This window comes from Chrysemys picta, chromosome 13, assembly GCF_011386835.1.
Source record: "Chrysemys picta bellii isolate R12L10 chromosome 13, ASM1138683v2, whole genome shotgun sequence".
NCBI lineage: Eukaryota > Metazoa > Chordata > Testudines > Emydidae > Chrysemys > Chrysemys picta.
The window spans coordinates 53224375-53251506 of NC_088803.1; the positions used below are offsets into that span (position 1 = coordinate 53224375).

The window sequence follows — 27132 nt, forward strand, 5'->3', positions numbered from 1 at the left end:
TCAAAAATATCGAAGGGATTTAGGAGCCAAAATCCCATTTGAAATTCAATAGGAGTTGGACACCTAACTCCCCTAGTTTCCTTTGAAAACCCCTACCCTTGGCATCTCTTGTACCAGTAAGCTCCAGAGGATGGGGGAATATAGTGTTTCCCTTAATCACTTTCAAATTTGCCATCTGAAAAGTAAGGGTGATCTTAATCCAAGCAGCACATCTCTTGCCATTATTCAGGTTTGAATTTTGTTCCTTGTAGGTACCAAAGTTCAAAGCACTACCCCTGCCTCAGTTTGACCACATCAACTTGCCACAAAAAAAAGTGAAGAACACAACACAACCAGAGCCCTTCCATCTGCAGACAGATGAACGGGGAGCTACCAAGTTGCAGAATTGGCAGCAACAGGTAGGACTAATGGGACAGCAATTCTGTGGCACTTCGGGCCACAGCAACTCTTCAGAACTGGGCCTGAAGAGTCTGGCTTCTATATGAAGTGCCAATTAAGCAGAAATGGGACTTGCTGGCATCTAAAATCAGTTCATTCGTCACAGTGGTATATTAGCAATGGTTCACACAGCGAATTATCCTGCCTTGGGTTCAAGTCTCATCAGACCTTTGGTATTGTGAAAAGCCCCCCGAACAGCTGTTACCTGCTATTTCCCAGGGCAGCTGTGCACAGCTGGAGCTCTCCTGTAGTCTGATGTTGGAATTCCAAGTGCTGCAATAAAACTGACCATTAGCTTCTGAAGCTGCTCTCCAGGCAGCTCACTGTACAAATGCCAAGCAGACCAGTGCTGCTCGGTGACATTTCTTTGGGGTTTAAATTCTCTCCATTTTCAATTACTGAATTGTCTGAAGTCTAAACGTTGTTCTCTGTGAAGCAGAGAGTGGGGTGCATTTCAGTTACTCAGTTCCTGACAGGACCCTTCTTCCCCTGCAGATCAAAGAAGACCTGAAACGGCAGAAAGAGGCAGCGTGTTTCAAAGCTAATCCAAACACCATTGTGCACCAGGAGCCTTTTGTGCCAAAGAAGGACAGCAAGCCAATAGCAGGTGGAGTTGCATGCACTCACTGCACTGGCTTGCTGGCAGTCCAGGCCTGACGCATAAGTGCTGTTGAACTGCACTGAGAAAACCTGCTGATACCTTTTTAGCATCCACATAGCTAGTGGTGCTTGTGCAATACTTAATCAACAAATTCTCTAACAGCCTGAGTCCCTGGGAAAGGGGGGTGGGGTGGGGGGGGATTTCCTCTTCACTGCTCCATCTTTTGTTCTAACATGGCAGCTGCATTAACAGTGTTGCAGTTGGCAGATAATGGTTACTAGCTTGGGATAAGGTCCAGCACATGCAAGGAGCTCCCTGTAGAGACGGCTGACATTTCAGCAGCAGCTGCCAGGCTTTCCCTCCCTTCCCCTTTATGAAGAGGGGCAAAGCCCGGTTTGTGGGAACTGGGAGCTTTTGTGTGTTCTCTGTCCTACAACAGCCTTCTCCTTAAAAGTCTGTTTGTAAAGAACTCTTCCAAGAAGTGCCCTAGATCAGGGGTTCCCAAACTGGGGTGTGCATACCCCTGGGGGTATGCAAGACCTCTCGGGGGGCGGGGGGGTACACGGGAGAAATTGTGTAATGGTGGATTTTATTTATTTATTGCATTTTCATACTAGGCAACTCAGCCAAAGTTTTAAATCTCTATGGGAATTGTTATATAAAATACAGTACAGCAGTTAATTTACTTCAAGATGTGCCAATGAAAACAGACGCTGACACACAGAGCCGTCACCTCCAATCATCATAAAGTGCGCTTCAGTTGCCCAGCAACTGTCCAGTCTAGCTGAGCTCAGAACTTAGTCAGGGGTGTGGTGTTTTTTTTGTTTGGTTTCGGTTGTATACATCGCACTATAACTGTGTGTGCACATAACAGTGAAATATGGACAGATGGCTAAAGACAGGTGTGTTAAGAAGAACACACACCATATCCGTGATGAGAAAGGTAAGGGTACATTGGCAGCTGGTAGCTCTGGAAGGAGGGACACAATAAGAAAAGTTTGGGAACCTCTGCCCTAGACTGACCAGCGCCTACATTCATTGGCCCATTATTGGAGAACTGACACGGTATCAAAGCATCCCAGATGCATAAAGCTCTTCCTTCTCCCAAAATCCTAACCGCCTCCACTAATACACTTGAAGCATGGACCTCTAGAGGAGGAGACTTCTGTCTAACTCTAACGTAGCTATGCTTTGGGTGACCGTTGTGCCAATGTTGTTCCCTCTTTCTAAACTTAGAGAACCTTTCTGGTTCCATAGTAGCTGAAAGCTTTGAGCTGGCGACAGAAAAGAGAGCAAAAGAGCGTCAAGAGTTCGAAAAGCGACTCGCTATGTTGGAAACTGAAAAAGAGAAGCTTCAAGAAGAGGAAAGACAGCAGGAGGCTGAGCGGGAGAAAGAAGAACTCTCCAGGCTGAGACAGGAACTGGTAAATGAGCAGGCTATTCCTGGTCGGGCTGGAACACAGACTGACTGGGCTTGTTAACTTGTCTATCTTGGACATGCAGCAGCCAAGTGCAGTCCTGAGTCTACTGCTGTAGTGATCTGCCAAGGCCCCGTCTCCTAAATACCCTCTGGGGGTATTACTGATACTTGTGCCAGATTGCTTTCTGAACCTGGCACATCAGCACTGCAGGGCCTAAGGGTACATGTACACAGCTTGAACTGAACAGTACAAACACCAAAGCAGGCTCCTACAAATGCACATCATGTTGCTTAGGGCAGGGGTTCTCAATCTTTTTCTTTGAGGTCTCTCTCCCCCCCCCCCCCCCCCTCCCCCCCCCCCCCCAACATTCTCTTAACTTCACAGTGCACCTGTGCCACTGCATATAAAAGCCAGGGCTGGCGTTACAGGGTAGCAAACAGGGCAACTGCGTGGGGCCCCATGCCACAGGGCCCCCCACAAAGCTACATTGTTCAGGCTTCAGCCCCATGTGGTGTGGCTTCAGCTTTCTGCCCTGGGCCCCAGTGAGTCTAATGCTGGCCCTGCTTAGAGGCCCCCCTGAAACCTGCTCGAGGCCCCCTAAGGGTTGAGAACTCCTGCTTCGAGTGCAGTACCCAGACCACTGGAAGCAGGGTCATTACTCTTTAGTGCCTAAACGCAGCTCCCTGACTGCATCCTTTTGGTGGCTGCTGAGCTGTACTATGGTAGAATTGGGATGAGTGTAATTAAACCATGGTAACTGACCCTTAGCTGTCCTTTTTGTTTTTGTAGGTACACAAGGCAAATCCAGTTCGCAAGTACCGCAGTCTGGAGGTGAAGCCAAGTGACCAGCCTCTGACAGTGCCAAAGTCTCCGAACTTTTCTGACCGATTTCGGTGTTGATCTGCACCAGTGTGTAGGAACCCTCCTTTCCCAGCCTCTTGGGTATAGAGAAAACACATGCATCTAACTTGGGACTCCTCTTAAATTAATGCCGGCCTCCATTCGTTTATTTGATATTGAGTAGCTTTAACAATTTCACAGAGGCAAATGGCTGAGATGTGCTGTGCCTGGATAGAGATCACCAGTCATGTGGCTTCACTCAACATGTAGAGATGTTCCTCTTAAAGACCGAGCCAGGTTTTAATAGTACACGAATTAACTACTTTGCATACTTTAATAAAATAAAAGGTGTTCTGCCAGGCTCAATTCCCTTTTTGTGGAAGGGGTTCAGATGTGTCTTGGGTTCAGTTGGTACACACCAATCCGGTGTTGGCCACCTCTTCAAGCTGCCGCCTTGTTTTCCAGAACCTAAGATTGTTTGTTTGTTTTTTAAAACAAATCTCCAGCTGTGACCCTCAATCTGAGTAGTGTAATTCAGTAATGCCTTGGTCTGCAGACTCTGAAACCATAGCTGAGGTATAAACTGCCCCATTCATTTCAGTGGGTGCTCAGTCAGGTGCTGACGGACAAGACTCTTAATAGTCAACATTGATGATCAGTAAAACAGTTAGCAAAGTAATGAGTGGGAATATTGTATGATTGTGTGGATAATCTACTGTGAGAGACTGCCTGCTCTATCCCTGTGAGTGGGCTTGGGAATATTTCAGAGCGCTGTGTGTGATCATGGCCACCTCTCTTTCCCCCAATTAGACTTCTGCTTCAGCTGCCTTCTCAAGGGTGTAAGGTCTTCAGGTCACTGGGCCCTGGCCCTCTCCAGTTGTAGGAGATACATTTATTTCTGTGGTCTGAGTCTCCTAGGTGGTCTGTTGGCTGTGATAAGGCTGTAATGATGTGGGGTTGAGCCATGCAGACTTTTCCAGCAAGAGCAAACTCTCTAACCTTATCTTGAGGTAGTGGTAAGAAGGAAACAACCATTTCCAATGATACCATCAGTGCAGAATTCTCCGTCCTGGGTCTTAGCTCTCTAGCCTCCTAGCTCTGGGAGTGGGAGTTAGCTCTTGGGTGGGGCGGGGCAGCTCACCCAGTAGTGCCGTGGTAGTGGGACAAAACATGAGCCAGGCCCCATACTGGCTGTGTCTCCCAACTCCAGCAAAGCATAAATGCTGCCCACCAAACATACTAGACAGTTCCTTCAACTTAGTGGAAGGCAAAGTTCTGAGAAGCCAGTTCCATCAACGGAAAATAAATGTGCATTAAAAACAAAAAGGCACAAGAGACTGAAAATTATCTTTTTCTGGGAGGCTAATCTCAGGAGGTGGCTGAAGGAAGGGGAGCCCAGCAGCATGACATCAGAGCCAAATCCCAAGGGAAGTAACTCTCCCTTCTCTGGACATACCAACTCTACAGAATTCTCACTCCTGGAAAGCAAGAAGCTCAAGGGATGTCAAAAGAGCACAGCTTCCGCAAGTAGCAACAATGTGTATGGGGCAGGTTTTGTCCTCTGTCTACATGTAAAATCACTAACACGATAACTGGGGACCTTTTCAGAGGAGCCGAACTCCTTTAGAATTTCAGCAAGTTTTGGGTGATCCTCAAAGGAGCACGAGAGATGCTCTGGACAAATCCCCAACAGCCGTTTCCCTGTGCAAAGGGAGAATAAATAGAGGGCTGGAATACCAGAGTCGTGGCAGTGTCATGCTCGGCAGTAAAGGCAAGAGTGAATCCTGTGCGACAGATGTAGAATTAAAAGGTAGGTATCTTCCTTCTGGTTTGCAGCCTCTTAACCTTGGTATTACTTCTACTTCAGTGACAGACCAAGTCCATATTGGGACTGAATAGCTGGGATCTACTTAGTTTTAAAACTTGGTAAGAACCTCTCCTTCCTGTTAGCTGGTGGATAATTGGGCCGTTCAGTGTGTTTGCTTCCCTCCAGCCTTTGCTAATGCTGTGCATATTGACTAGCTAATGCTGTGGCACTAACTTGGGCTGAAGTCAGACATGAGTCACGCTCTGGGAGAAGTCTTGGTACCTCTCCTGCTGGCAGTCAATTTTAAATTTTGGCTATTGAATGTTCAGAGCATTTAGGATACATTTCCTCATAATTCCATCTTCCTAATAACTTCAGATCAACACTTGGTAGTGCCTCGTAGCATTGCGCAACTCTGGGAGATCATTTCTACAATGCCTGGATTTTTTCCTCCTTTCCCCATTCCCTTAATGGTATGTCACAATATGTTCCTAGCTTGTCTGGGGAAATCCTTAGTGCTGATAGAAGCAGTTAAGAAGCTGTTGACTACATAGCCTGCCTGACTTAGCTGGGGTTTTCTCAGCCAAGAAAGGCAGGCTATCTTAAGCTTCAGTGCAGCAGCTAGGATTCAGGTAGGGACGCTGTTCTCATTCTGAATTGACACCATCTGCCTCGCAGCCTGCTGCGACACTCAATTTAGACCAGGTATAAAGTTTCCTGGGGAACAGACAAGGTCTGGCTGTGTGGAGTTTCTCAAGCCTATGAAAAGAGCATAAAGGTTAAAGTGTGTGGTGCTTAGAGCTGTGACGCTTGTGTAGCTAGGGAACTGGCGTGCTTGATGCCTTGCCAAGTATCCCAGGACACTCTGTTTTCCAACCAGAGCCAATGTGGATGCTGGCTCAAGTTCCTAAGTGGAAAAACACTTGGCATTTTCTTGTTCGTTTCCTGCTCTCAAGAGCAACCTGGAGCACTGTTATAAAGTCATTTTGGGGTGTGGCTTTTCGTTCTTAAACTTGGACTCTCAAAGTGACAACTGGCCCAAGTGCCGGAGGAATGTGTGTCTAGAACAGAATCCAGCAAGCATTGCCACACTCGCTCATGAGCGCTGGCGGAGGGAGAGTAAAAACACTCCGCCCCCAACTTTGCCTTACTCCCTCTCCAGTAACTACATTATCTAAAAAAGTCTAAGCAGGGAGGGGGTGTTCCTCTCACTGTGCCAAAAGCCTGGGCCATCCTAAAGATAGCCCCTTTCACTTCTTATCCATGTAAACGATCTACAGCCCCATGCTATCCATTGGTACTTTCTAGCCCAGTTCAAAGGCTCCATCCTGTAATGCTAATCCTGCCTGCCTGCACATCTTTGACTGGTACTGAAAGATGAAAACTACAACTGCATCGCCTGTTGTCTGTACTGGCTCTCAGTGTTTGTTTTCCCGGAGCCTCGTTAGACAATCTCACAACTCTGTCACTGGCTGTTAAATAGACAAGCTCAAAATGGAGAGGAAGAGTTGAATGGAATAGCCTTGGACTGGTGTGTGTTAGGCCATGAAAAGCAAAGTATCTCACTCTGCCAATGGGGGTTTGGTGCAGGGGCAGAGCAGACAATTGGGAAAAGATGCAGCAATACGTGGCTGGCATGAGGCTTGAGAGGTGGCTTCTAGGTATCTTGGCTGCTGCCCTAAGGAAAGAAGAGGGGGAGGGATAGCTCAGTGGTTTGAGCATTGGCCTGCTAAACCCAGGGTTGTGAGTTCAATCCTTGAGGGGGCCACTTGGGGATCTGGGGCAAAATCAGTACTTGGTCCTGCTAGTGAAGGCAGGGGGCTGGACTCGATGACCTTTCAAGGTCCCTTCCAGTTCTAGGAGATGGGTTATCTCCATTAATTAAGAGAATTTCTAGCTGCATAGTGGTAAGAGGCTACAGTTGGCTTAGATGTCCCCTATAGCCATCCAGTCCCATGGGCAAGTTTTCCTGCTTGCTTGCCCAAAGCCAATAAAGTAGTGCCTCTCTTTGCTTGCCTCTGTTGTGTGCTATGAGTGAACTGGTCTTCTGGTCAATTGACAGCATCGCTATCATTCCTAGTCTCAAACAAACTAACTCTCTAATCCATGTGTGCAATGGAATCTATTGATGAAAGCTAAGCTTCTGCCTCATGGATAATTGAATTACCACCTTGAGTAACCTTCTACGAGTGGCAAGAGCTGTCCACTCAGGAGCGTTAAACCAAGTTGCTACGCAGGAACAGATCTGTCTCCTGTCATTTCTGTTCTCTTCTGCAATAAAGGATTTAGGTCCAGATCCTCAAAAAGAGGTGGCTAGATTCCACTTATTTCAGTAGAAGTTAGGAGCATAAATACCTTTTAAGGATGTCTGCCTTAGTCCTTAACCATGCTAGGAGAACCCTGTGCACTCTGCCTGCTTGGAAATGCAGCCAGGGATGCTGAAACAATCCTGAAGATGTGAACTACCTGCACAAACTACTGTCGTGTTAGCTTTTAAGCCTAATGATGCATCAAATTGTAACCACTACTAATCTTGTTCCAATCACTTTGGCGGAGAAATTCACCGAGTCTCCTTATCCACCCACCATTGATGTCAAAGCTGGGTCGTTGCCCCCTTCCTTGCCTGCAAGTACAATCCTGCAATGGCAGTTCTCCAGATTCATTTTTAAAATGACCTCACCAAGAGAGCTACCACTACCTCAGTTGAGTCTCTCTCTTCCTCCCCACCAGCAAATGTTTTCTTGTCCCCATCTTCTCCTATTCGCCCAAACTTTCCACCCCATTCTACATGTGCTGCTGGGCTGCAAGTGAGTTACCAAGGGCGGGGCCAGAGAACCAGCAATCAGGTTAGGAAGCTGAGTCCAGCTGGGAACTAACAGCATGACTGTGAGGACACAAACTTGCTTCCACCTCCCCTTCCACTGAAAGGAATCCGTGCATCACAATAGTGGCCAATACAGGAACATGCTGGTACAGAACAGTTCATGGTCTTCAGTTCCTATGATGCCGTGTTGTCATGTGAGTTGGCCACCCGTTTTTGGAAAATACGTCTTTTGCTTTCTTCCTGCCAGAGCTGTTCCAAGTACTAGAGCTAGACTGTTGCCTTGAGGCAGTCAAGGACCACCATGGAGTTAAGTGGCTTTAGTGGTCAAGTGCAGTGTGTATGTTTGGTGTGATTGTAACTGCATCTCTCAGATATGGACCAGCCCTGCCTGTCACCTGGATACTGAAATGTGCTCTTGGTGTCTGCCTGCGCTTGGCTTTTCCTTTTAAACCTGATATTTTATTCATTGACAGGTTACAAAGACGATAAATTGCTGTCAAAGATGTTCTGGTCCTAGCAGCTCTCATGATGGGCCTTACTGGAAACCCAGTTGTTATGGGGTCATGTCCTGTGCTAGGTATGAATGCTGGCTGGGAGCAGAAGTCTAAGGATAGCCACAGGAATGGGGAAGGAGGGTTGAGAGAACAAAGTGAGGGATTGTGGCATATTTCTTGACTTGCCTTAAGATTCGTAGATGCACAGGGCTGGTCACCAGCTAGCTTTGCATCAAACTAACATGGTGTGAACTGAAGCTGACTTACCTATTTTGATGCCAGTCTGTATAAATGCCATTAGTTTAGACTAAAACCCATCAAACGGGTTTGACTTTAGCAAAGTCACTTGAGTCACATTTGGTCTGAACGACGTGTCCCCGCACAGCCTTGGCCAAAGCCTAACTGACCTGGGTTAGCTAAACTAGGGCAGGTTGGGGCGTAGCCCAGCCTTCGGGCTTGATCCTGCAAGCGCTGGCCTGGTCCCGTTTGAAGGGAATAGTCCTCCTGAGCTGAGTAAGCCTTATCCGAGGAAGGCTGTGCAGTATCTGCTACCAACAACCCCAAACCTGGCTCCCTTCCATCCCAGCTTTCTGAATTGAGTAGGGCTGACTTTTCCTCGCCCTGCGGCCCACCCAGCTGGGCAGCAAACTGCCTCTGCTCTCAGGGCAACTGCAGCAGCCTGTTGGATACTTAGCCAAACCCAGGCAGGCTTTCCTTGCCCAATCCTTCTGAGATGTCGCACTCTGCTGCAGTTCCCTCCCCCCCACCCCCCAAAATCCTAAGGGTGAGGCAGAGCCGAGGCCCCCAGATCTCCTGCATCCCTAACCTAAAAGGAAAGGATGGCACACAAGTGGAGCGGGAACAATGTAAACTGCCCCCCATAAACAATGCTCTTGACATTCAGTACGGGCCAACCTGAATCCTGGCTCATCTGTTAGTTAAAGCTGACTCCCCGCACAAGAATGAGGGGATCTGCTGCCTACTTAGAAGCCCGCAGCATCGTCACTTGGGCTCTGCGTTGTTCGCTTTGGGAATGCGCAGGGGTAGGGAGCCGGACCCTGAATGCTAGGCCTGGCTCCTGGCAGCGGAAGCCAGGAAGCTCTTTGCTGGGTTGGGCCCCCTATAGCAGTGGGGGGAGAGAAGCTCTCGTCGCTGTGCGGAGGGCTGGCTGCAAACCCTGCCTCTCCGGTATTAGGCACTGGGGCATCGGCTAGTTGTGTTGTAACCAAAAAGGTCATTCTTTAAGTTCCACTGCCTCCAGTTTTCCAGTGCAGCTGACGAGGGAAGAGAGCAAGCCAGGGCAACACCTCTCCTCACCAGTTCCTTTTAAAGACCCTGCTCGGCGTCCCCACCTCCCAGGGCTGGGGATGTTTCCAGGCCCATTCTGGCAGTTGAGCTTCGTGCCAGGATCAGGAGTGACCGTGCAAATGAGTGTCTTCCTCAGCAGGCTTTAACCGCTTGCCTGCTGGAGGCTGAGGGGCCGAAGCTGCCCAGGCTGCCGGAGCTGTGTTACGATGCTTCATTGAGCCCCGGGTGCTATTTGTAGGCCTCACCCCACTCCCCAGGAGGTAGGGCAGTGCAATAAGACCCATGGTACGTAGCCTGGGCCTCAGTTCCCCCTAACTGACTTGCCCTAGATCACACTGGGACTAGACAGCTAAGCAGGGAATTGAATCCAGGTCTCTCGTTCTAGGCCAGCCGTTAACTACTGGACCATCCTCACTCTCTACCTCCAAGAACAGCCCTAGAGAAGGTTGCAGTGGGGCACAGCAGGCCCCTGAGGGGCGTCACTTAAGACCCAAACACATCAAAAGGCCATGCCCTAGCCCATGGGATCCGGCGGTCATTAGGTCCTTGGTGGTCACTAGAAGCCCAGAGCATCATGGGAGTGCTGACGGGGTGCTTGCTACACTCGAAATAGGCACTATCCTCCTTCCATGCTTCCAATCTAGTAGCAGACCCTGCCCATCTCTGGATCTCCAACCGAGCCTGGTGCATGCTGCATAGTGGGGGCTGGCTCTGGCGAGGGGGTCACCAAAGAGTTGGTGGCAAAGCTGTGTTCTGAGGAGGGATTGGAATGGAGGGAGGGGAGGCTGTTTGGGATGGGAGAGGTATTTAACTAGATCCTATTACAGCTTAGAGTAGTGCCTACCTGCACCACCTACTGAATCCACCTCTTCCTGTCCTCAGTGTTGTGTGCTACTTAACAGCTGGTACGTTCCACCCCAGAAGTAGCTGCTTTCTTAGTGCTAGAAGAGGGAAGGTGAGTGCACTAGGTGAGAGGTGCTAGACGACCCTGAGTCATGAGTTGTTAGTGACATTGGCTCAGAAGCAGGCAGTGGGCAGCACCGTTATGTCTTGAGGCTCCAGTGCTTTTGTGGGGGGGAGGGGGAGGGAGAAGCTGGGGAGTGTTAGCAGTGATGACTCAAAGCTTATGAACTCCAAGCAGCAGGAGGCCCGAGACCCATTGGAGGAAGACCGCAACTGGGCAGCAGGCAAAGGCCAACGGGTGGGGAAGCCAGAGGTAATCCCAGCCTCCACTGGGAACCGCGCCAGCCTTGCAACAGCTTGAATTGCACCTTCCTCGTTGGCTAAGTGAGCAACAAGGCTTCCAGCCTGGGGGACTCTGGCCTTCTCAGGTACCCAAGGAGCTGCCACCCCACCACAGCCACTGTCCTACTCGCAGCTGCTGCACCGGCTGTTGACTGTCTCCATGCCCTGGCACGGCAGGTAAGTGACTGCTGCCCCCTCCATTTTACAGATAGGGAAACTGAGGCACAGGGTGACGTGCCTGAGGGCACACAGCACGTCTGTCTGAGCTGCCAATAGAGGCCGGGGCTCCTGCTTGCAGTGCAGAGCTGTGGCCACTAGACCCCGCTCCCCAGCTGATGCCCTCACCAGTAGCTCCTCTTTGGATATAAAGCAAAGGGTCAAAAGTCCAGGCCTCTGCGCTCCCTTTGTTGTAAGGAGTGGGAGAAGCGGGAGTGACTCAGCCCCTTGCTTTGCCCTGCACCTGCAGTCCTGGGGCCAGTTATTAGTCCTGCACAATCAACCCAGGAACCCGCTAGGGGTTGGGAGCAGAGACTGGACTCAAACCTCTGATTGAACTGCAAGTTGTGTAGCTCCCCCCCCCCGGTGCTCAGTTCGCTGGGGGGGGGGGGGAGGGGTTAGTCTCTGGATCTGTGTTGAAAAGGGACCTGGAGCCTGGTACAAAACAAGGGAATATGGGCACAGGTGGGGCTGTCTCCCACAGGGCCCCACCAGCAGTGGGGTTTATTCTCTCCTCGCTCCGTGGTTTTAAGGCTTGCTCGACGGGGCCCTGCCATGCTTTGGGTTCCCAGTGAAACTGGTTTCACTCCAGGTTTGCTGGGAGCACGGGGCGGGGGGCGGGACGCTGCCCTGGAGGGTTCTCGTGGCTCTTGCGAGGGGCCTGCTCCTGCCTTTCGCGAGGTGCCCCTGCTCCCCGGACTGGCCCGGAGTCGGGCTGGGAACGCGATGCCAGGCTGCCCTGGGCTCCCCCGGCCGAGGGGTCATTAACAAGCCGGGGCCCGGGGCTGGGAGTGACGGCAGCAGAGCGCACCGCGGGTCCTTGCAGGCCGATTCCTCCTCTCCGGGGCCGGTGCGGGGCTCCCCGGGGGTCTCGGAAGCACCTCGCCGGCCGTGCCACGGGGCAGGTCGAGTCCAGGCGTGAGACCGAATCTGCCCCCCCTTCCTGCGTGTACCCGCAACGCGCTCAAAAGGGCATTTCGGGGGGCGGTGGCGGAGTTGGGGGGGGGGTCTGGCATCTGTTCTCTGTTTGTTTGAATGCCCGTCCCCCCCGCGCAGGAGAGGAGAGGAGAGGAGAGGCCGGCGGAGAATGGAGTGTCCTTTGAACGCGCTCCAGCAGTGACAGGTGGCCTGAAAGGCGACGCGTAACGCGCTCACACTGCTGTAAAGGATACTGCTCTCCGCGCACTAATCCGGCTCCGTCCCACGGAGTATAGAAGGGGCCGGCTCCGTCCCAGCACTGGCACAGCTCGCACGCTGCTCGGACCGCCTGCTGCCCCGGGGACCCCAGGTAAGCGGGCCCGCTGCCCCCCAAGCGGCTCTGCGTTTGGGGAGAGCAGGTCCGGCTCCGCCGTGGCTAAGGGCTGCCTGCCGCTCTCTGGGTGGCCAGGGAGTTCCCCGTGGAAATCCAGTGCCCAGCCCGGGGGGAAGGAAGGGCCGGCGGGTGGGTTGCAGCCCGGGCTAGCTCTGCTCTCGGCGCCAGGCAGCCCCGGCTGGAGCGCTGCGCTCCGCGGGGGTTCGGATTCCGGTGCCGGGGGCCAGGCACGTCCAGTCTGCGCGCGGCGGGTTGCCAGAGGCGCCCCGGTGGCGTTTGGCCGCTGACATTCCTGCCCCCCTCTCTAGGGCATGGCGGGGGGGTGCTAGGACCCGCGCTCCCGATGGCTGCAGCAGCAGGAAGCCCCGAGCACGGGCTGCCGAGCATGGAAGCAGGTAACGGTGCCCCGCGAGCTGGCCTGGGAGGGTGGCTGGTCCCCCCCCCCGGGACACCGGGGGATCTGCCGCAGCAGGGGCTGCCTACGCCGCTCGGGGGGGACGGGGGTGTCGCTATGCTGTCCTCCCCTCGGGGGCTCGGTCCTAAGTGTGGCCCCCGCCTCGGGGGCTCGCCAGGGCGCACGGGAAACCGCCCCACTAGAGACCTCAGAGCCCCATACCGGGAGGCTGGATTCCCCAGCAGCCGATCGGCTTCCCGCCTCGCCACTCCTCTGTCCTGGGCCTGGGCCCCCCCCACATCCGTCCTCCCTCCCCCGCAGCCTAGGAATTGCTGAGTCCCCACCTGGTGCCAGCCCCTGAGCCGCCACGCAAAGCCCCCCGTGAAGGGCGCTGGAGCAGAGGGTAGGCAGGGCAATGGCGTGAGCCCCCCTGACCCCCCGGGCCTGGTGTGCGGGAGGGCTCAGCCCATCTGCCCGGCAGCCCAAGGGCTTGTGGCTTCAGGGCAGCAGGGGGTCCCCACCCCCTGGAGACGCTCAGCTCCCTTCTACAGAGCTGCTCCTCTTGTGCTGATCTGACCGGGGTGGGGGGGGGGAGCCTGGCCCTGAGCCTCGTGGGCTCTGCCTCCCAGTGAGTGCCAGGGGCCCCGGTGCGGGACAGGGACCCCCCTTGCCCCGCCCACGTGCCATCCACCCTTGTGTCAAGACAAAGCCAGCCGGAAGGGCACGAGGCAGCCCTGTGGGCTGCCGTCTGGAGCCAGGGGGTTGGGAGTGAGAAGGGAGAGCAGAAGGCCTGTCTGGCCGTCTGGCATGGGGTCTGAACCCAGGGACCTGCCTGCGTAAGGAAGGGAAGCTGAGACCTAGGATCTGGGTTTGTGGGTCTCTTCCCTGGGGGTGGATCAGAGCCCTCTGGGGAGCTATTGACTTTCTTCTCTTGTGCAGAAGCCAAGCCAAGGCCCGCAGAGATGCCCCAGGGTTTGGAGGGCCCCGCAGGGCAGCCAGCCGCTGCCACGGCTCCTTCGGAGGGGGTGCCAGTGGGCCAGAACGCCGGGCCTTGCACCAGCGTGGGGGAGGACACGGCCCCCGGCGGAGCAGAGAGGCTGCCCCAGTCTGCCCCAGCAACCTCGCAGCCAACGGCGAGAGGAGAAAAGGCAGAGCCTGGAGAGAAGGGCGCCCCCGTGGCTGGGAAGGGGACGAAGGCCAGTGAGAAGAAAGCAGAGGCCAAAGAGGGGGCAGAAAGCCAGAGCCAGCCTACGGCCTCCAAGCACGAGCCCCCAGCTCCCCAGCGGAGCCAGAGCTGCCCAGTCAGCAACCAGAGGTAACATCTCACTTCTCTCTCCAGGAATCTGATCCCCCAGGCAGCTGGGGAGGCTGGTTTGGTGGAGTGGGGAGCCCCTAGCTTGTCTCCAAATGCTGGGGTCCCCTCTCTTCGTCCCTCCTCCCTGCTGGGCTCCCCAGTCCTCCACATGTGCCTGGTTTGCAGTGTTCGCACCAGGACGGGCTCCCTGGAGAACCACGTGCCAAAGGGAAGTCACCTGGCGGTGCTCCCGCGTTGGGTGCTCTTCTGAGATCCTGGCCTTCCCGGGGGCCCCACCCTGCAACTGGAGTCAGCCCACTCCTGGGCGCAGAACATCGCCACGGGACCCAGCCTCCGGGATCCCCTTCCGCTCATGGGCTCGACCTTCTGAGGGGCTTCCCTCGCCCCCCCGGGCACAGGACGTTTCCGGGGCGGGGCTGTTTCCTTACACGCGATGAGGTGCAGACTAGGGCGAGCAGCTCGGCTCCCTCTTCGGGGGCATTAATGGCGGGTTGGATCAGGCGTGCCAGGCTCACGCTGCTCCGTCTTGCTTTCAGACCAGGGGAGGAGCCCCGGGTGGTGAAGATGGGAGCCGAAGAGGCCTCTGCACGTGCAGAGAAGAGCCCGCAGGGTCCAGCAACTCCCGCCAAAGGAGCCAGCGCTTTGCCAGCAGAGCCCAGTCTAGTGGAGGTGCCTGGCCCTGCTTCGGATGCCCCCAGAGACCAGACTTGTGCAGAGAAACCCACCCCAAGTGAGGTGCCCAGCCCAGCTAGCAGCAGCGGGGACATGACCCCCGCAGAGCCCCCCAGCTCAGTGGGGCTACCTCACCCTGCTTCAGACGAGACCCCTGAAGAGCCCCCCAGCTCAGTGAGGCTACCCCATCCTGCTTCAGACGAGATCCCTGCAGAGCCCCCCAGCTCAGTGGGGCTACCTCACCCTGCTTCAGACGAGATCCCTGCAGAGCCCCCCAGCTCAGTGGGGCTACCTCACCCTGCTTCAGACGAGACCCCCGCAGAGCCCCCCAGCTCAGTGGGGCTACCTCACCCTGCTTCAGACGAGACCCCTGCAGAGCCCCCCAGCTCAGTGGGGCTACCTCACCCTGCTTCAGACGAGACCCCTGCAGAGCCCCCCAGCTCAGTGAAGCAGCCTTCTCTAGCCTTGAACATCCCCAGAAATGCGGGGAAAACAGGCCCTGTGGCTGGGGAACAGCCACCTTCACCAGAGGAGGAAGAACTGGAGCCCCCGCCCAGCCCCTACCTAACGCCAGACTTCGGGAAAGAGGACCCTTTCCAGATACTGGGTAAGGCTGTGCCGTCTCTTATGTAGGGTGGACTCCATCCAGGCAGAGCGAGGGGGCCGGTGTCTCTGATTCACTGCCCACCAATGGCGCTCCCGCTACTGGTTCCCTTTAAACAAAGCTCCCCTGTCCCCTTGTGCCCGCTCTGCGTCTGGCCTGGTCTTGCTGCTCTCCTTTGACACCTAGCGCGGGACCCAGAGAGAGCCTCTCCCTGTGCTATCTAAGAGCAGGGCAGGAGACCCGAGAGCTCAGATCTTTGCGCTATCTGCATTGCCCGCCTAGGACAGCGTGTCCTGGAGCTGAGTAGATTGACAGAGCAGGGGTGTTGAGAGGGAGGGCAGGCTGGGGCCCGAGCCGTGCGCAGTGGGGAATGCAGGGTTGGAGCGTGGGGATCGGAGGGCCGGCTCTCCAGAACTGAAGCCTGGGTGGCACAGCATGGAAGTGCCCTGGGGCTGGGCTGTGGGCCCAGGATCAGCAGAGTGGGGTGTGCATAGGGCTGGGGGAATGCAGACTGTGGCTTAAGGGGAGCTTGGTGGTCAGTGCGGAATCGGGGGTCTGTGACTGCAGATGGGGCTGGGAGGATCTTTCGGGGGCTGTCATAGAATCATAGAATCTCAGGGTTGGAAGGGACCTCAAGAGGTCATCTAGTCCAACCCCCTGTCAAGGAGACCGGTGGGGTCCAAAGGGGTCTAGCAGGGTTATGGAACGAAACTGGAGCTGCTGATGGGCTTGGTAACCTCCGGATTTATTGTCAGGCTCCTGGGTGGTCTGCGGCATCCTTCGCTATTTATAGAGGGGGGCCACGTGCTATGACTCAGCAGGGAAGGGACAGGAGTGGGAGGCAGGAGGTGCTGGCTGCAGGCTGTACCAGGCTTTGCCACTAGGTGTCGGCCTCGCCCCAGGAGTGGATGAAGCTCTAGGTCCACCAGCCAGGCGGGAGGTGGGGGGCTGTTTCCTGAGGATCTCCCCAGCCCCATAGACTCGGCTGAGAAAGCGGGAGGCAGCGGGGTGGTCCCATGTGTCTTGTCTCCGCAGATGATGTTCCTCCGCCACCTGCTCCCTTCGCCCATCGCATTGTCACCCTGAAATCCGGCACCGTGAACAGCATGTTCAACATCAACACCAAGGAGATGCTGGGAGGGTAAGAGCAAGCCGCCAAGGGAGGGGCTGTGGGGCTGGGAGCCTGGCCTGGGGTGCACAGCCGGGCCCCAGCCGTGTTTTCTGTTTTGTGGGAAACGCCGTGATTTTGAAAAAAAAAAAATTCTATTTAGAAATAGGGAGGGGAAGCCCCCAACCGTCCACATTTCCTGCAAAATGAAGTTTCCCAAACTCTCCCTTGGACCCATTGAAATAGTTTGTTCTGATGTCATTTTTGTGAACCTTAAAAAATGCTTGTAAAACAATGGGTTTCTTTCCCCCTTCATTTCAAAAAGCCATTTAGAAACCAAATCAAACCGTTCCGCTCAGAAAATGTCACCTTGGGACATTTAGATGCTTTCAAAATGTTTCCTTTTTCTTTTTTGAAAATAACCCAACTTTTGTTGCCGTGTCTTTCCAAACCTTCAGACCTTGTCTGGCGATTTCAATTAAACGTTTCTGCCAGCGCTGCTCCTGGTGGTGGCCCTGGCTTGCCACCACTCCCCTCTCCAGCTCTGCCCGCTTTGAGCCCCCAAAGCGGGCAGAGATGGAGGGAGACTTGTGCTCAGGCTGCCTGGGGCAGATGTTCTTCATTTGGTACTTGGCACCTCACAAGGACAAGATGCCCCTCACTGAAGGTGTTCGGCTGAAGATTCGTCCCAGCTCAGTGCAGTGGGTAGGGTGACCAGATGTCCCGATTTTATAGGGACAGTGCCGATTTTTGGGTCTTTTTCTTATATAGGCTTCTATTACCCCTCACCTCCTGTCCCGATTTTTCACACTTGCTGTCTGGTCACCCTAACAGTGGGCCCAGTCCCATCTCTGCTGCCCCACTAGTGCCCGTCCATGTGCTGCCAGCACCCTGTATGCCCCTTTCATCCCGACCACAGAGGGAGAACCAGGGGTCACCAAATGAAATTAATAGGCAGCAGGTTTAAAACAAATAAAAGGAAGTATTTTTTCACACAACGCACAACCTTGCCAGAAGCTCCTTGCCAGAGGATGTTGTGAAGGCCAAGATCATAACAGGGTTCAAAAAAGAACTAGATAAGTTCATGGAGGATAGGTCCATCAATGGGTATTAGCCAGGCTGGGCAGGGAGGGTGTCCCTAACCTCTGTTTGCCTGAAGCTGGGAATGGGCAACAGGGGTGAATCACTTGGTGATTCCCTGTTCTGCCTATTCCCTCTGGGGCACCTGGCACTGGCCACTGTCAGAAGACAGGATACTGGGCTAGATGGACCTTTGGTCTGACCCAGTAGGGCCGTTCTTATGTTCTTATTAGCCCACTGTCTAGTGCCCTGCCCTGCCCTGTGGGAGAGCTGGACTGGATCTGTAGAGCCCTGCCCTGTATTGACAAGGGCTGGGCATGCTGCGGAGTCCTCCTCCCTGGAACGGAAGTGCTGCTTCTTGGTCATCAGTGCCCTCTTGGACGAAGGAAATCCATTGAACAGCTCTGAGGGGAGCCTTGCCCGGGGCTTCTGGGGCTAAACCCAAGCTTTTCAGCTTAGGAACGCGCCTTCTCCAGGCTTGGAAACCCCAAGAATCTAGTGACCCCCCTGGGACTGAGCGTTAGTTCATGTGACTGGTCAGTTACCCTGAGAACAAGTAACCCACCTCCCTGCCCACTCCTTTCTATGGGGATGCCAGCGAACGGGCATTGTAACCACTGATATCCCACTGCTAGTCTCTGAGCTTGCCCTCTTGCCTCTGGCTAGATCATGCCGGGGGCGGGGAGAGGGGGGATCGCAGCCTCTACTATCTGCTTTTCTTTGCCCTAGGGGGAAGTTTGGCGAAGTCCGCACGTGCACCGAGAGAGGGACGGGGCTCAAACTTGCAGCCAAAATCATTAGGAAACAGGGTTCGAAGGACAAGGTGCGTCCCGAGTGTTCTCCTGAGTCTGCCTGTGCACGTGGGTCTGCGTAGCCATGCGTTAGCCTGGACGGAGACACACGTACATCTGTGCACCTGGGGCTGCGTCACTGTGTGCCCTGGTTTGGGTGTGTACGTCTGTCAGTCCGCATGCACGGGAACCGACCTGTGTCTGTGTGTGGGCCGGCCGCCGGCGGAAGTGCCATCTGAGCTGTGCTGGAGCGGGTGGCTTGGCAATTCTGCGGGCTGTGACTGCCGACTGCCCCGGCCCTGCCCGTGCTCCACGCGTTGACGCGGTGCGTGTCCCGCAGGAGATGGCCTTGGTTGAAATCGAGGTGATGAACCAGTTGAACCACAGGAACCTGATCCAGCTCTATGAAGCCATCGAGACGCCACGGGAAATCGTCCTCTTCATGGAGTTGTGAGTAGCACCCGTCCGCATGGGGCAGCGGCTGGGCGGCAGCCTGGGTGGCTTGACACGGGAGCTTCCCGACGGTGCTGCGCTTGTTCACCAAGGCCGGGGAACCTCCTTCCTCCGGGGCAGTCTCCCTCAGCCGCTGTCTCCTGGTGCGAGTTACAGTGCAGTGACAGGTCCCAGCAAGGGCTCCTCCTCCCCTGTGCTCTGGCTAGGGGATTCCCTGCCCAGGTAGCGCTCGGCTCTGCTTGCATCCCAGTCCCTGGTACCCGGTCTGGAAGAGACGATCTGTAGCCCATACCCCTGAAATCAAGGCAATCTCGCTAACCACCCTATTGCTCTGCCGGGATCTTGGCTAGGATAGCCTCTCCACTAACCTGCCTGGACCTAGGATGGGGGGCTGCCAGCCCCTGCCTCCAGCTTCCCTCTGACTGTTCCCTGTCTGGGGTCTCCCTGCAGAATTCCCCTTCTCTCGCGAACCTGTACCCAGAATGAGTGGCCTCTTGCGCTATCCAGTTCCTCTGAGCCACAGCCTTGGCCAGGGGTCTCCTCAGTAACCCACCCTCTGCATCCCCATGCCTGAGAGGGGCACCCTCCGTAACCGGCACCCGGCTCTGCCTGTGCCCAGGCTGGGGGGAGGTCCTGCGAACCGTGCCCCTGGAACCGCGTAGGGGAGTGTCTCTACGCAGGGCAGGGCGGCTCGGCTGTCTGGGGTCTGCTCGGCGCAGTCCAGTGACGCTGTGGTTGGTCTGTGCACAGTGTGGAGGGCGGGGAGCTCTTTGAGCGCATCATCGACGAGGATTACCACCTGACGGAAGTGGACTGCATGGTGTTCGTGAGGCAGATCTGTGACGGGATCACCTTCATGCATCAGATGCGCGTCCTGCACTTGGACCTCAAGGTGCCACATGCGGAGGGAGGGAGTGAGTGGGTACAGCGAGGCTGGGGGGCTAGAGGGGAAACCTTCCTAGGTTCTGAAGCTGGGCTGAAGGGCTGCTCTCGGTGAGAAGAGAGCCCCTGGCTGTGGGGCCGGGGTGTGGGGAGGGCGCATGCTGCCTGGGGGAGCTCGGTACGTGAGTGCATGACAAGCGCAGCCTGGATCATGTCTGGGGAGAAGAGGCCTCCAGAAGCAGAAACTTCCAACTCCTGAGCACAAGGAATCCCGCGGTTCAGTGGTGGTGGCAGCACTGGGCCCCAGAGGGAGACCATCACCCTGGGCTCCGCTCCGCGGGCTGGCAAGGCTGGAGTCTTGGCTTTGCAGACCAGCCCAGCCGAGTCATTGTGGGTAGTATGCAGGTAGAAGCGTTCCAGGTTCCAAGCTATTCAAAGGGCAGATCTCAGCATGTGGTCTGGGGGCAGGGCTCTAGGGGGCCTGGGGAAAGCCGAGGAGGATCTGTGGCACATCGCTGCAGTTGGTCTGGGTGGGATTTGGATGGGTGACCGCCCAGTGTCCGCCTCTCCTTCAGTGCCTACAAACTGCAATCCCGGCGTCCGCTGAGGTACTCTGATGTCAGGGGGCTGCGCAAGGAACAGGCTGGGAGAGGCGATTCTCTCGGACTTGCTCCAGTCACAGCTTGGCCCGGGAGTCACTGGCAGTCAGAACTAGGATTGCATTGGGAAAGGCGGGGATTTTAACTCCTCTTGGGCTCCAAGCCTCTGCGTCACCCCAGTGCTTAATAGGGGCTCGGGGCAAGGATGTGAAAGGTGCAGTGGCCTCCACTGAGGTGCAAGGACTGGCGCTGTACATGGTCTGAGAACCCTGCAGACTATGTCCCTGATGCGTCTAAGGGACAGAGGGGAAAACTGGCCTAGCCTCCAGCGGACCTCAAATTCCTCTGCGGGTGGCCTGTAACCGCTCCCTGGGCTGGGGTAGGCGGGCGCGTAGCCGTGAGCTGGGTTCTAACCTCAGGAACTTCATCCCTGCAGCCTGAGAACATCCTGTGTGTCACCTCCACGGGGCACATGGTGAAGATCATCGATTTCGGGCTGGCGCGAAGGTAACTCCCCTCCCTCCGGGGCCTGGCTTGCTCCTTCTCTTCTCCCTTCCCACGTCCTCTGGGGCTGGGCAAAGGCCACGCTCGGGGACCAGCTGCACTGGCCTTTTGCCTGACCCTGCTGTGGGCCCTGGGGAAAGGCAGGAAGGGATCCCAGCGGGGTGGGGTGGAATCTGCAGTCTGGGCTTGGCAGCAGCTCTGCTGAGTCAGCCGTGCCCCGCAGGGGATAGCGGTTTGGGGCCGTTATAATAACCGGCTTGGTTCTGGCTCAGGCTGGGGCCAAGCCAGGATGTTTCTTCGCTGGGTTGGAGCAGCATAGAGCCAGGGTGCCGTGTGGGCGGAGGTGGTGAATGTGGATGGGCGGGGGTGCTGGCCCCGGGGCAGTGCCAGGAGCTCTCACTGACCCGGCTCTTCCTGCCCACAGATACAACCCGCGGGAGAAGCTGAAAGTGAACTTTGGGACCCCCGAGTTCCTGTCCCCGGAGGTGGTGAACTACGACCAAGTCTCCTATTCGACAGACATGTGGAGTCTGGGCGTGATCACCTACATGTTGTAAGCGTGGGCACAGGCTGGGTGGCTCTCGGGCTGGCGGAGGGTGAGAACCACTCTGGGCTTTACCCATAGACGTGGCTGGGTTGGCGGCAGAGCTGTGTGGGAGAGGAGAACGAGGCAGCTGTTAGAGCCAAGGGCTGGCAAGAGAACTCCTGAGTCCCAGTCCAGTCGGCAGGTGACCTCGGGCCAGTCTCCGAGTCTCAGTTTCTCCATCTGTAAAACGAGGCCGGGTACCTCCTCGAGTGCCTGAGGCGATGTGGATAGAGGCCACCAGCCTTCAGGGCTGACCCTGCCAGTCGGCACCTCTCCCCAGCACTAACTGCCCTCTCTCAAAGGGAGCGGAAAGCCGTCCAGCGGCTGCTCGGAGCTGGGTGGCTGGAACATCCGGGAGGGGCGGGCTGTGCGCGTGGACAGGAAATGGCTCACCTCTCCCAGCTGAGACAGGATGGGAACGCAGCAAGATGCCAGCTGGGAACACACTGGTTCCTTTCTAAGAGCGCTGGCTTCCCTGCCTCTCTCCTCATGATCCCAGGCAGAGGGAGGGAGCGAGCGAGTGGCTTTGTGCAGAAGGAATTGGGAACCCGCTGAGGAAACAGGGCCTGCGTCTTGTCCCTTCCTGAGGAGCTCCGAGCACAGCTTGAGACCTGTGATGGTTCCCTTCCTCCCCCGCTCCTCTCTTCCCAGGCTAAGCGGCCTCTCCCCTTTCCTGGGAGATGACGACACTGAAACCCTGAACAACGTCCTGGAAGCCAAGTGGTACTTCGACGAGGAAGCCTTTGAGGGCATCTCGGACGAAGCCAAGGATTTCGTCTCGAATCTGATTATCAAGCAGAAGAGGTTTGAATCTAGCTGCGCGCGGCCCAGAGCGTTGGGGTTCGGCTAGCACAGCTGGCATCATGCGCACAGGCCTGAGCCAGCCTACGGCAGCAAGCCCCCGTCCATCACCTCCCACCTGGGGGCAAGCGACCCTGCTCCCTGCTGGTGGGAGCACTGACCCTTCCCCGTGCGCTCCCACGGCCTGGCCTGGTGCAACGGCTGGATGCTCCTGTCTGAGCCTTGCCAAGCTCGCTGGGGGTGCAGAGACAGGCAGCCTCAAGAGGACGATGCGGGTCCTTGCACCCATGTTGACTGACGACCTGGCCAGCCTCCTCTCGCCCATTCCCCCGGCTGCACCCCATGGTAACGGCAGGGTCCATGCAGCATTGACGGCTCGGCCGGATCCCGGCCCTGGGGAAGGCGTCTCATAACCAGGGCTCTTGGAAAGAGGGAGGGGACTGGAGTCCTTGCCAAGCAAGGAAGGGAGGAGAGATCAGGCTCTGGTGCCTGGCCCCTGCCTCCATGGGGGATCTCCGGGTCAGAGGAGACTAGGACCTTGCCCAGAGGAGGCAGCCGAGGATGCTAGGCTCACGTGGCCGGCAGCAGCCTCAGGGCCTGTGCAGGAATGTGACTGCACCCTCTGTTCCCTCAGTGTGTTCTTGGGGTTAATTAACACAGGCCTGGGCCCGGCTACAAAGGGCAGCTGGCAGCACCCAAGGGTCTGGGGTGGGGAGTGGAAAGCAGGAGCAATGGGGGGGGCTCCTTGGGGTGATCGAACCCCACTAGGAGACAGGAGTCACCTGCATTCCTCTCCCCCGCAGCGGCCGGATGAGCGCGGCCAAGTGCCTCCAGCACCCCTGGCTGAACGACCTGGCCGAGAAGGCCAAGCGCTGCAACCGGCGCCTGAAATCCCAGGTCCTGCTCCGGAAGTACGTCATGCGGCGACGCTGGAAGGTACGAAGGAGGCTGTGTGCAATGGGGACCGTCCTGCGTTGGGAGGGGAGGCCAGCCCCTGGGGCGGGTGGACGTGCTGGCTGGGGCGCTGGCTCCCTGAAGGGAATGGGGACGGGAGTGCCCAGAGCGAGCGCTGTGCCCAGAGCGAGCGCTCTGCCCACACTCGAGTGCACAGAACTGGCAGCAGAGAGCCGTGGTAGGACTCCTGGGGGAGAGGAGGATGGGGCCCTACCTCTGCCAACAGCATGGAGCAGCGAGGAGGGAGAGCTTGAGGGTGTCTGTGTGTCCTAAGGCCCGGGGGAGCTGCTGCCCCGACTCTCACCCCCCCCCCATCCCTGATTTCATGGATTTGTCCCTCTGGGTGACCCCCATCCCTGACGTTAAAATGATGCTGGGGACCATATTAAACATGACCTTGATTGAGCGGTAATTGCGTGGTGTACTCGAGGGCAACAGAAATGGTCTCTGGAGTGAGGAATCGTGCTGTGCTAAGGGACCTGGAGTTTCCCTGAAATGTCTCTTATTCCTCCCTTACTTCCATCCCCTGCCGTCACCATCCCCCGTGTCCTGTGTAAGGGGCACCGTGTGCGCGCACCCCACATCAGGGCCTGTTCCTTACCTACGGGATCCTCTAGGGTCTCTGCCCCCTGATTCCGTGCCTGCCCCAGGGCTTGGCCACAGAAGGAATCGGTCTGCACTGGGGGGAGCCACTCCCTTTGCCCACGGCCTCACCCTTAGCCTGGATCTGTGCTGTTGGTTTCCTCTCGGTGGGGGTTGGGCTTCGCTGCCAGCAGCCCCCGCCGCCCTGCAGGGCGCTCTGCACTTCACGTCTGTCTCTGATTCGGTCCTGGCTGAGCTGGTGCTGGGAAGCCAGGCAGGGGGACAGGGATGTCTGTGGGTGTCCAGTTTATTTTGGCTAAGAAGTTTCTGAAAACCTTCCAGGCTTCTGAGCATGGGTGAGAGGCAGCTGGAAGAGTCGCTGCTCAAAGACTGGCAGATGGTCAAGCGAAGCAGCTCTGTGGCCTGGTGGAAAGAGAGCGGTGGATCCCCAGTGGCCCAGAAGGGGATCCTCAGTGATCCTCTGGCTTTGAGAACCACTATTGCTGTCTACCACTTCCTAGTGCGCCTGCGGTGTCCCGTGCTGGGAGAGTTAGGGACTGGAGTATCTGAACTCCCCACCTGAGTCCTACACCATCCCCTAAGAAAGGCCTCTTTAACGAGCGCTGTCCAGGCTCCAAATGGGGAATAATTTCTTTCTTGTTTCCCTAACAGAAAAACTTTATTGGTGTGTGTGCTGCCAACCGATTCAAGAAGATCAGCAGCTCGGGATCCCTGACGGCGCTGGGTGTCTGAGTGCGGGGCTGAGCTGGGTGGGATTTGAGCAAGGCCAAAGGGTGATCCCCTGAAATCTGAGCTGTGGATTGAAGGCCTGTTCCCCGGGGACTGCACAGGAAGGTGGCATCTAGTCCCTGCTTCTGGAGGCAGTAGGATCTCCACTTGGGTTCGGAATCAATCCGCTTCCCAAACACAAGGAGTTCCCCGCTGGGGCAATGAATTGAGATATCCCAGTTCTGTACAGATGTGCAATTCCTGCTCCTACTGCGGTGAGATTACCGCTGGATCCCATCCCGCTGAGAGTCCGGCTCTAGATTCTGTCCCTGCTGTAGATCCTATCCCGCACTGCCACTGCTCGAGGGTCTGGGCCACCGGGATACTGCCGCTCTGACTCCTGAACTGCTGCGAGATGACGCCTCTCGGTCCTGTGCCTTGTGTGCGGCTCCGGATCCGGATCCCAGGTGCCTGCAAAGCTGCCTCTGTGGATCTCCTGCTGGTTCAATACCACCACACTGGGATTCCCGCTGTCTGTGATCCTGGACCACTAGGACATACTACACCTTTGATCCCATGGAGATTACTGGTCTGAAGCTCACACACGTGTGGTGTTGCCAGCTTAGCACCCTGTATCCCTGCTACAGATTCTGTGCTGCTGTGACAGCTACCCCGCTGCATCCCGTAGGCTCCTGATCCTAACCACTGTGCAGTTACCAGGCCCGGCCTCTTCTGTATCCCCTAGTGCGGCTGAGTCCCAACCTCCCTGTGCTGCTCTTGGCCTGGACCCTTTGCTGTAGTGAGATGACGGCGCTGACCTCGCCGAGCTGTGGAATTGCCGATTGGAATCCCACCGCACGTGCGACCGGAGGTGCGGAGAGCACCTTGCAAAGCCTACACTGCAGCAGCGTTGGACTCCACTTTGCAATTCCCTGCGTCCTGCTGTTTGTGTTCCACTCCCGTTCTGAGACATGCAATGGGACCCGCAGACCAGCCTGATGAGTGCTGCAAGGTCCCTTCTCTTGCTGGGCTCAGTACGCACCACACACCAGTCACTACCTGAGAACCAAGATTCCTGCTCTCGGCCTCTGAGTGCAATAGGAGACACGCCACGGCAACGTCACCAGCATTGATGGTCACGGCCTCAGGATGCAATGACATCTGTGTACGGCTGTCTGGAGCTGTGCTCCCAGCTCCTGAGTGCAGCGTGCACTCCCCGGCCCGCAGGTGGGATGGCTACTGCCAGTCTCTGGATCTGCTCACCGCTGGACTAGCACACGAGGCTGCTGCATGAGCAGAAAACCATCTCTCCCCATGATTGGGGTCCTAGAAGCCAGGCTGCAGGGCTGAGTTCCTGTTAGTGCCGGGAGGCTCCGCGCACAGGAAAGGAGGAAGTGCAGAGCACAGATTCCAGGCGCGTTCCCCAGATGGAGGCCAGGGAAGAAAGAACGAGGCTTTGTGCTAGTTCCTAACCTCCCTGCCCTTCTGAGCTGCCAGCGGGGGGGAGAACACAACCTTCCCTTCACACATCCCCCAGAAGATAAAGGCAAGAGCGCATCCTAATGCAGACCAGCTGGGCTCGCCTCTCCCCCTCGCACATATGAAAGGACTGCTTCAGCCCTGACCACCAACGCACAGGAACTACCCTTCGCTCGCTGGGCCCAGGGACCCCCCGATGGGAGGAGAGTGTGGGAGCTCCCTCAGGGTGTGGCGTTTCCTTTGCCTTCCATCCTGTTCAACAGCGGGCAGGGCTGGATCCGAGGGAAACCCGCTGCCGACCTGCCAGTGATGTCTGAACTGCCCGGGGGCATCTAGGCCCCTCTAGGGTGGGAGTTGCCTCCCCTGGTGATGCAGGAGCTCCTGCATGGCCCAGCGTGCTGATGTAGTAGCCGATGTAGGGGTTGGGGTGGGGGGATCCTCCATGGAGTCGGAGGGCTTGTGCCTCTCTTGGGAGGGGGTTTGCAGAATGAGTGTGAGGCCACGCCCCTTCCCGCCCAACTGACCCCCCCCCCCCCGGGCTTGGTGTGGTCCACGGGCGATTCGTTATGAAGGGGGGGCTGCTAGCTAACGGCAGCCTGTATCTGTTAGGCACAGAAACAACCAGACAGCACCTGGCCCAGCCCAAAAGTGCCTCCCACACAGCACGTGCTCTGAGCCACCCCCGCAGCTGGGGTACGTTGGTGGGACTCCGTTGACCTCGGAGGATCTGCACCAGTTTCCACCAGCTGAGGTCTCTTCGTTAGAACCCTTCTCCCTCTGCCCCATTTTCACCCAGGGTCCGCTGGATTTCCTCTGCCCAGCAGAGCACAGCCCCCAGCCCCCGTATATGTGTGCCCTCCCTAGCAGCAGCCCCCCAGTAGTGCAGAAAGACGTACGTTCTCTTGAGAGACCCCAGAGCTCTCGGCTTAATGTAAATAAATGTACAGGTCCGATGCCAAGTGTTTGTAGTGGATTGTATTGTACGAGGTGGGAGGGACTGGCTCTGAGCCCCAGGCGGCCGCATGCTAAGGTCTTCATGTCCCCCTCAGGAGCAGGCCCTGAGACAGCGAGTGGGTTAAATCTTCTCACCGCC

The 27132-nt window shown here is 56.4% G+C and overlaps 2 protein-coding genes across 8 annotated transcripts in view; both read left to right on the plus strand.

Moving 5' to 3' along the window:
- Nucleotides 1-3659, plus strand: part of TPX2 (TPX2 microtubule nucleation factor) — a 31542-nt gene extending 27883 nt beyond the window's left edge. For 4 of the 6 annotated variants that reach the window (XM_065566296.1, XM_008172178.4, XM_065566295.1 and 1 more), the window contains 4 exons: nt 252-398; nt 934-1045; nt 2276-2463; nt 3250-3659. In XM_065566296.1, coding sequence (XP_065422368.1) covers nt 252-398; nt 934-1045; nt 2276-2463; nt 3250-3360 — 558 coding nt within the window. In that variant the 3' untranslated portion in view covers nt 3361-3659. The remainder of the gene's footprint in view (nt 1-251; nt 399-933; nt 1046-2275; nt 2464-3249) is intronic. The other 2 variants (XM_065566297.1, XM_024108908.3) reach the window with 1 other exon arrangement.
- Nucleotides 3660-11006: 7347 nt separating this feature from the next.
- Nucleotides 11007-26998, plus strand: MYLK2 (myosin light chain kinase 2). 2 transcript variants are annotated; one of them, XM_065566299.1, is made up of 14 exons: nt 11007-11155; nt 12256-12482; nt 12815-12901; nt 13840-14215; nt 14752-15494; nt 16527-16632; nt 18409-18502; nt 18811-18920; nt 19674-19815; nt 20841-20911; nt 21333-21461; nt 22146-22298; nt 23099-23231; nt 24504-26998. In XM_065566299.1, exons 3-14 carry the CDS (start codon nt 12850-12852, stop codon nt 24582-24584), a joined length of 2190 nt encoding a protein of 729 aa, XP_065422371.1. In that variant the 5' UTR covers nt 11007-11155; nt 12256-12482; nt 12815-12849; the 3' UTR covers nt 24585-26998. The 2 variants fall into 2 exon arrangements, with proteins under 2 accessions (XP_065422371.1, XP_065422372.1); XM_065566300.1 differs by lacking the exon at nt 11007-11155 and adding an exon at nt 11539-11659.
- Nucleotides 26999-27132: the final 134 nt, after the last annotated feature.

Coding starts and splice junctions, on each gene's coding strand:
- MYLK2 (XM_065566299.1), top strand. CDS start 12,850: ATGGCTGCAGCAGCAGGAAGCCCCGAGCACGGGCTGCCGAGCATGGAA. Junction 18,921..19,673: donor ATCGTCCTCTTCATGGAGTT/GTGAGTAGCACC, acceptor GTCTGTGCACAG/TGTGGAGGGCGGGGAGCTCT. Junction 23,232..24,503: donor TCATGCGGCGACGCTGGAAG/GTACGAAGGAGG, acceptor TTTCCCTAACAG/AAAAACTTTATTGGTGTGTG.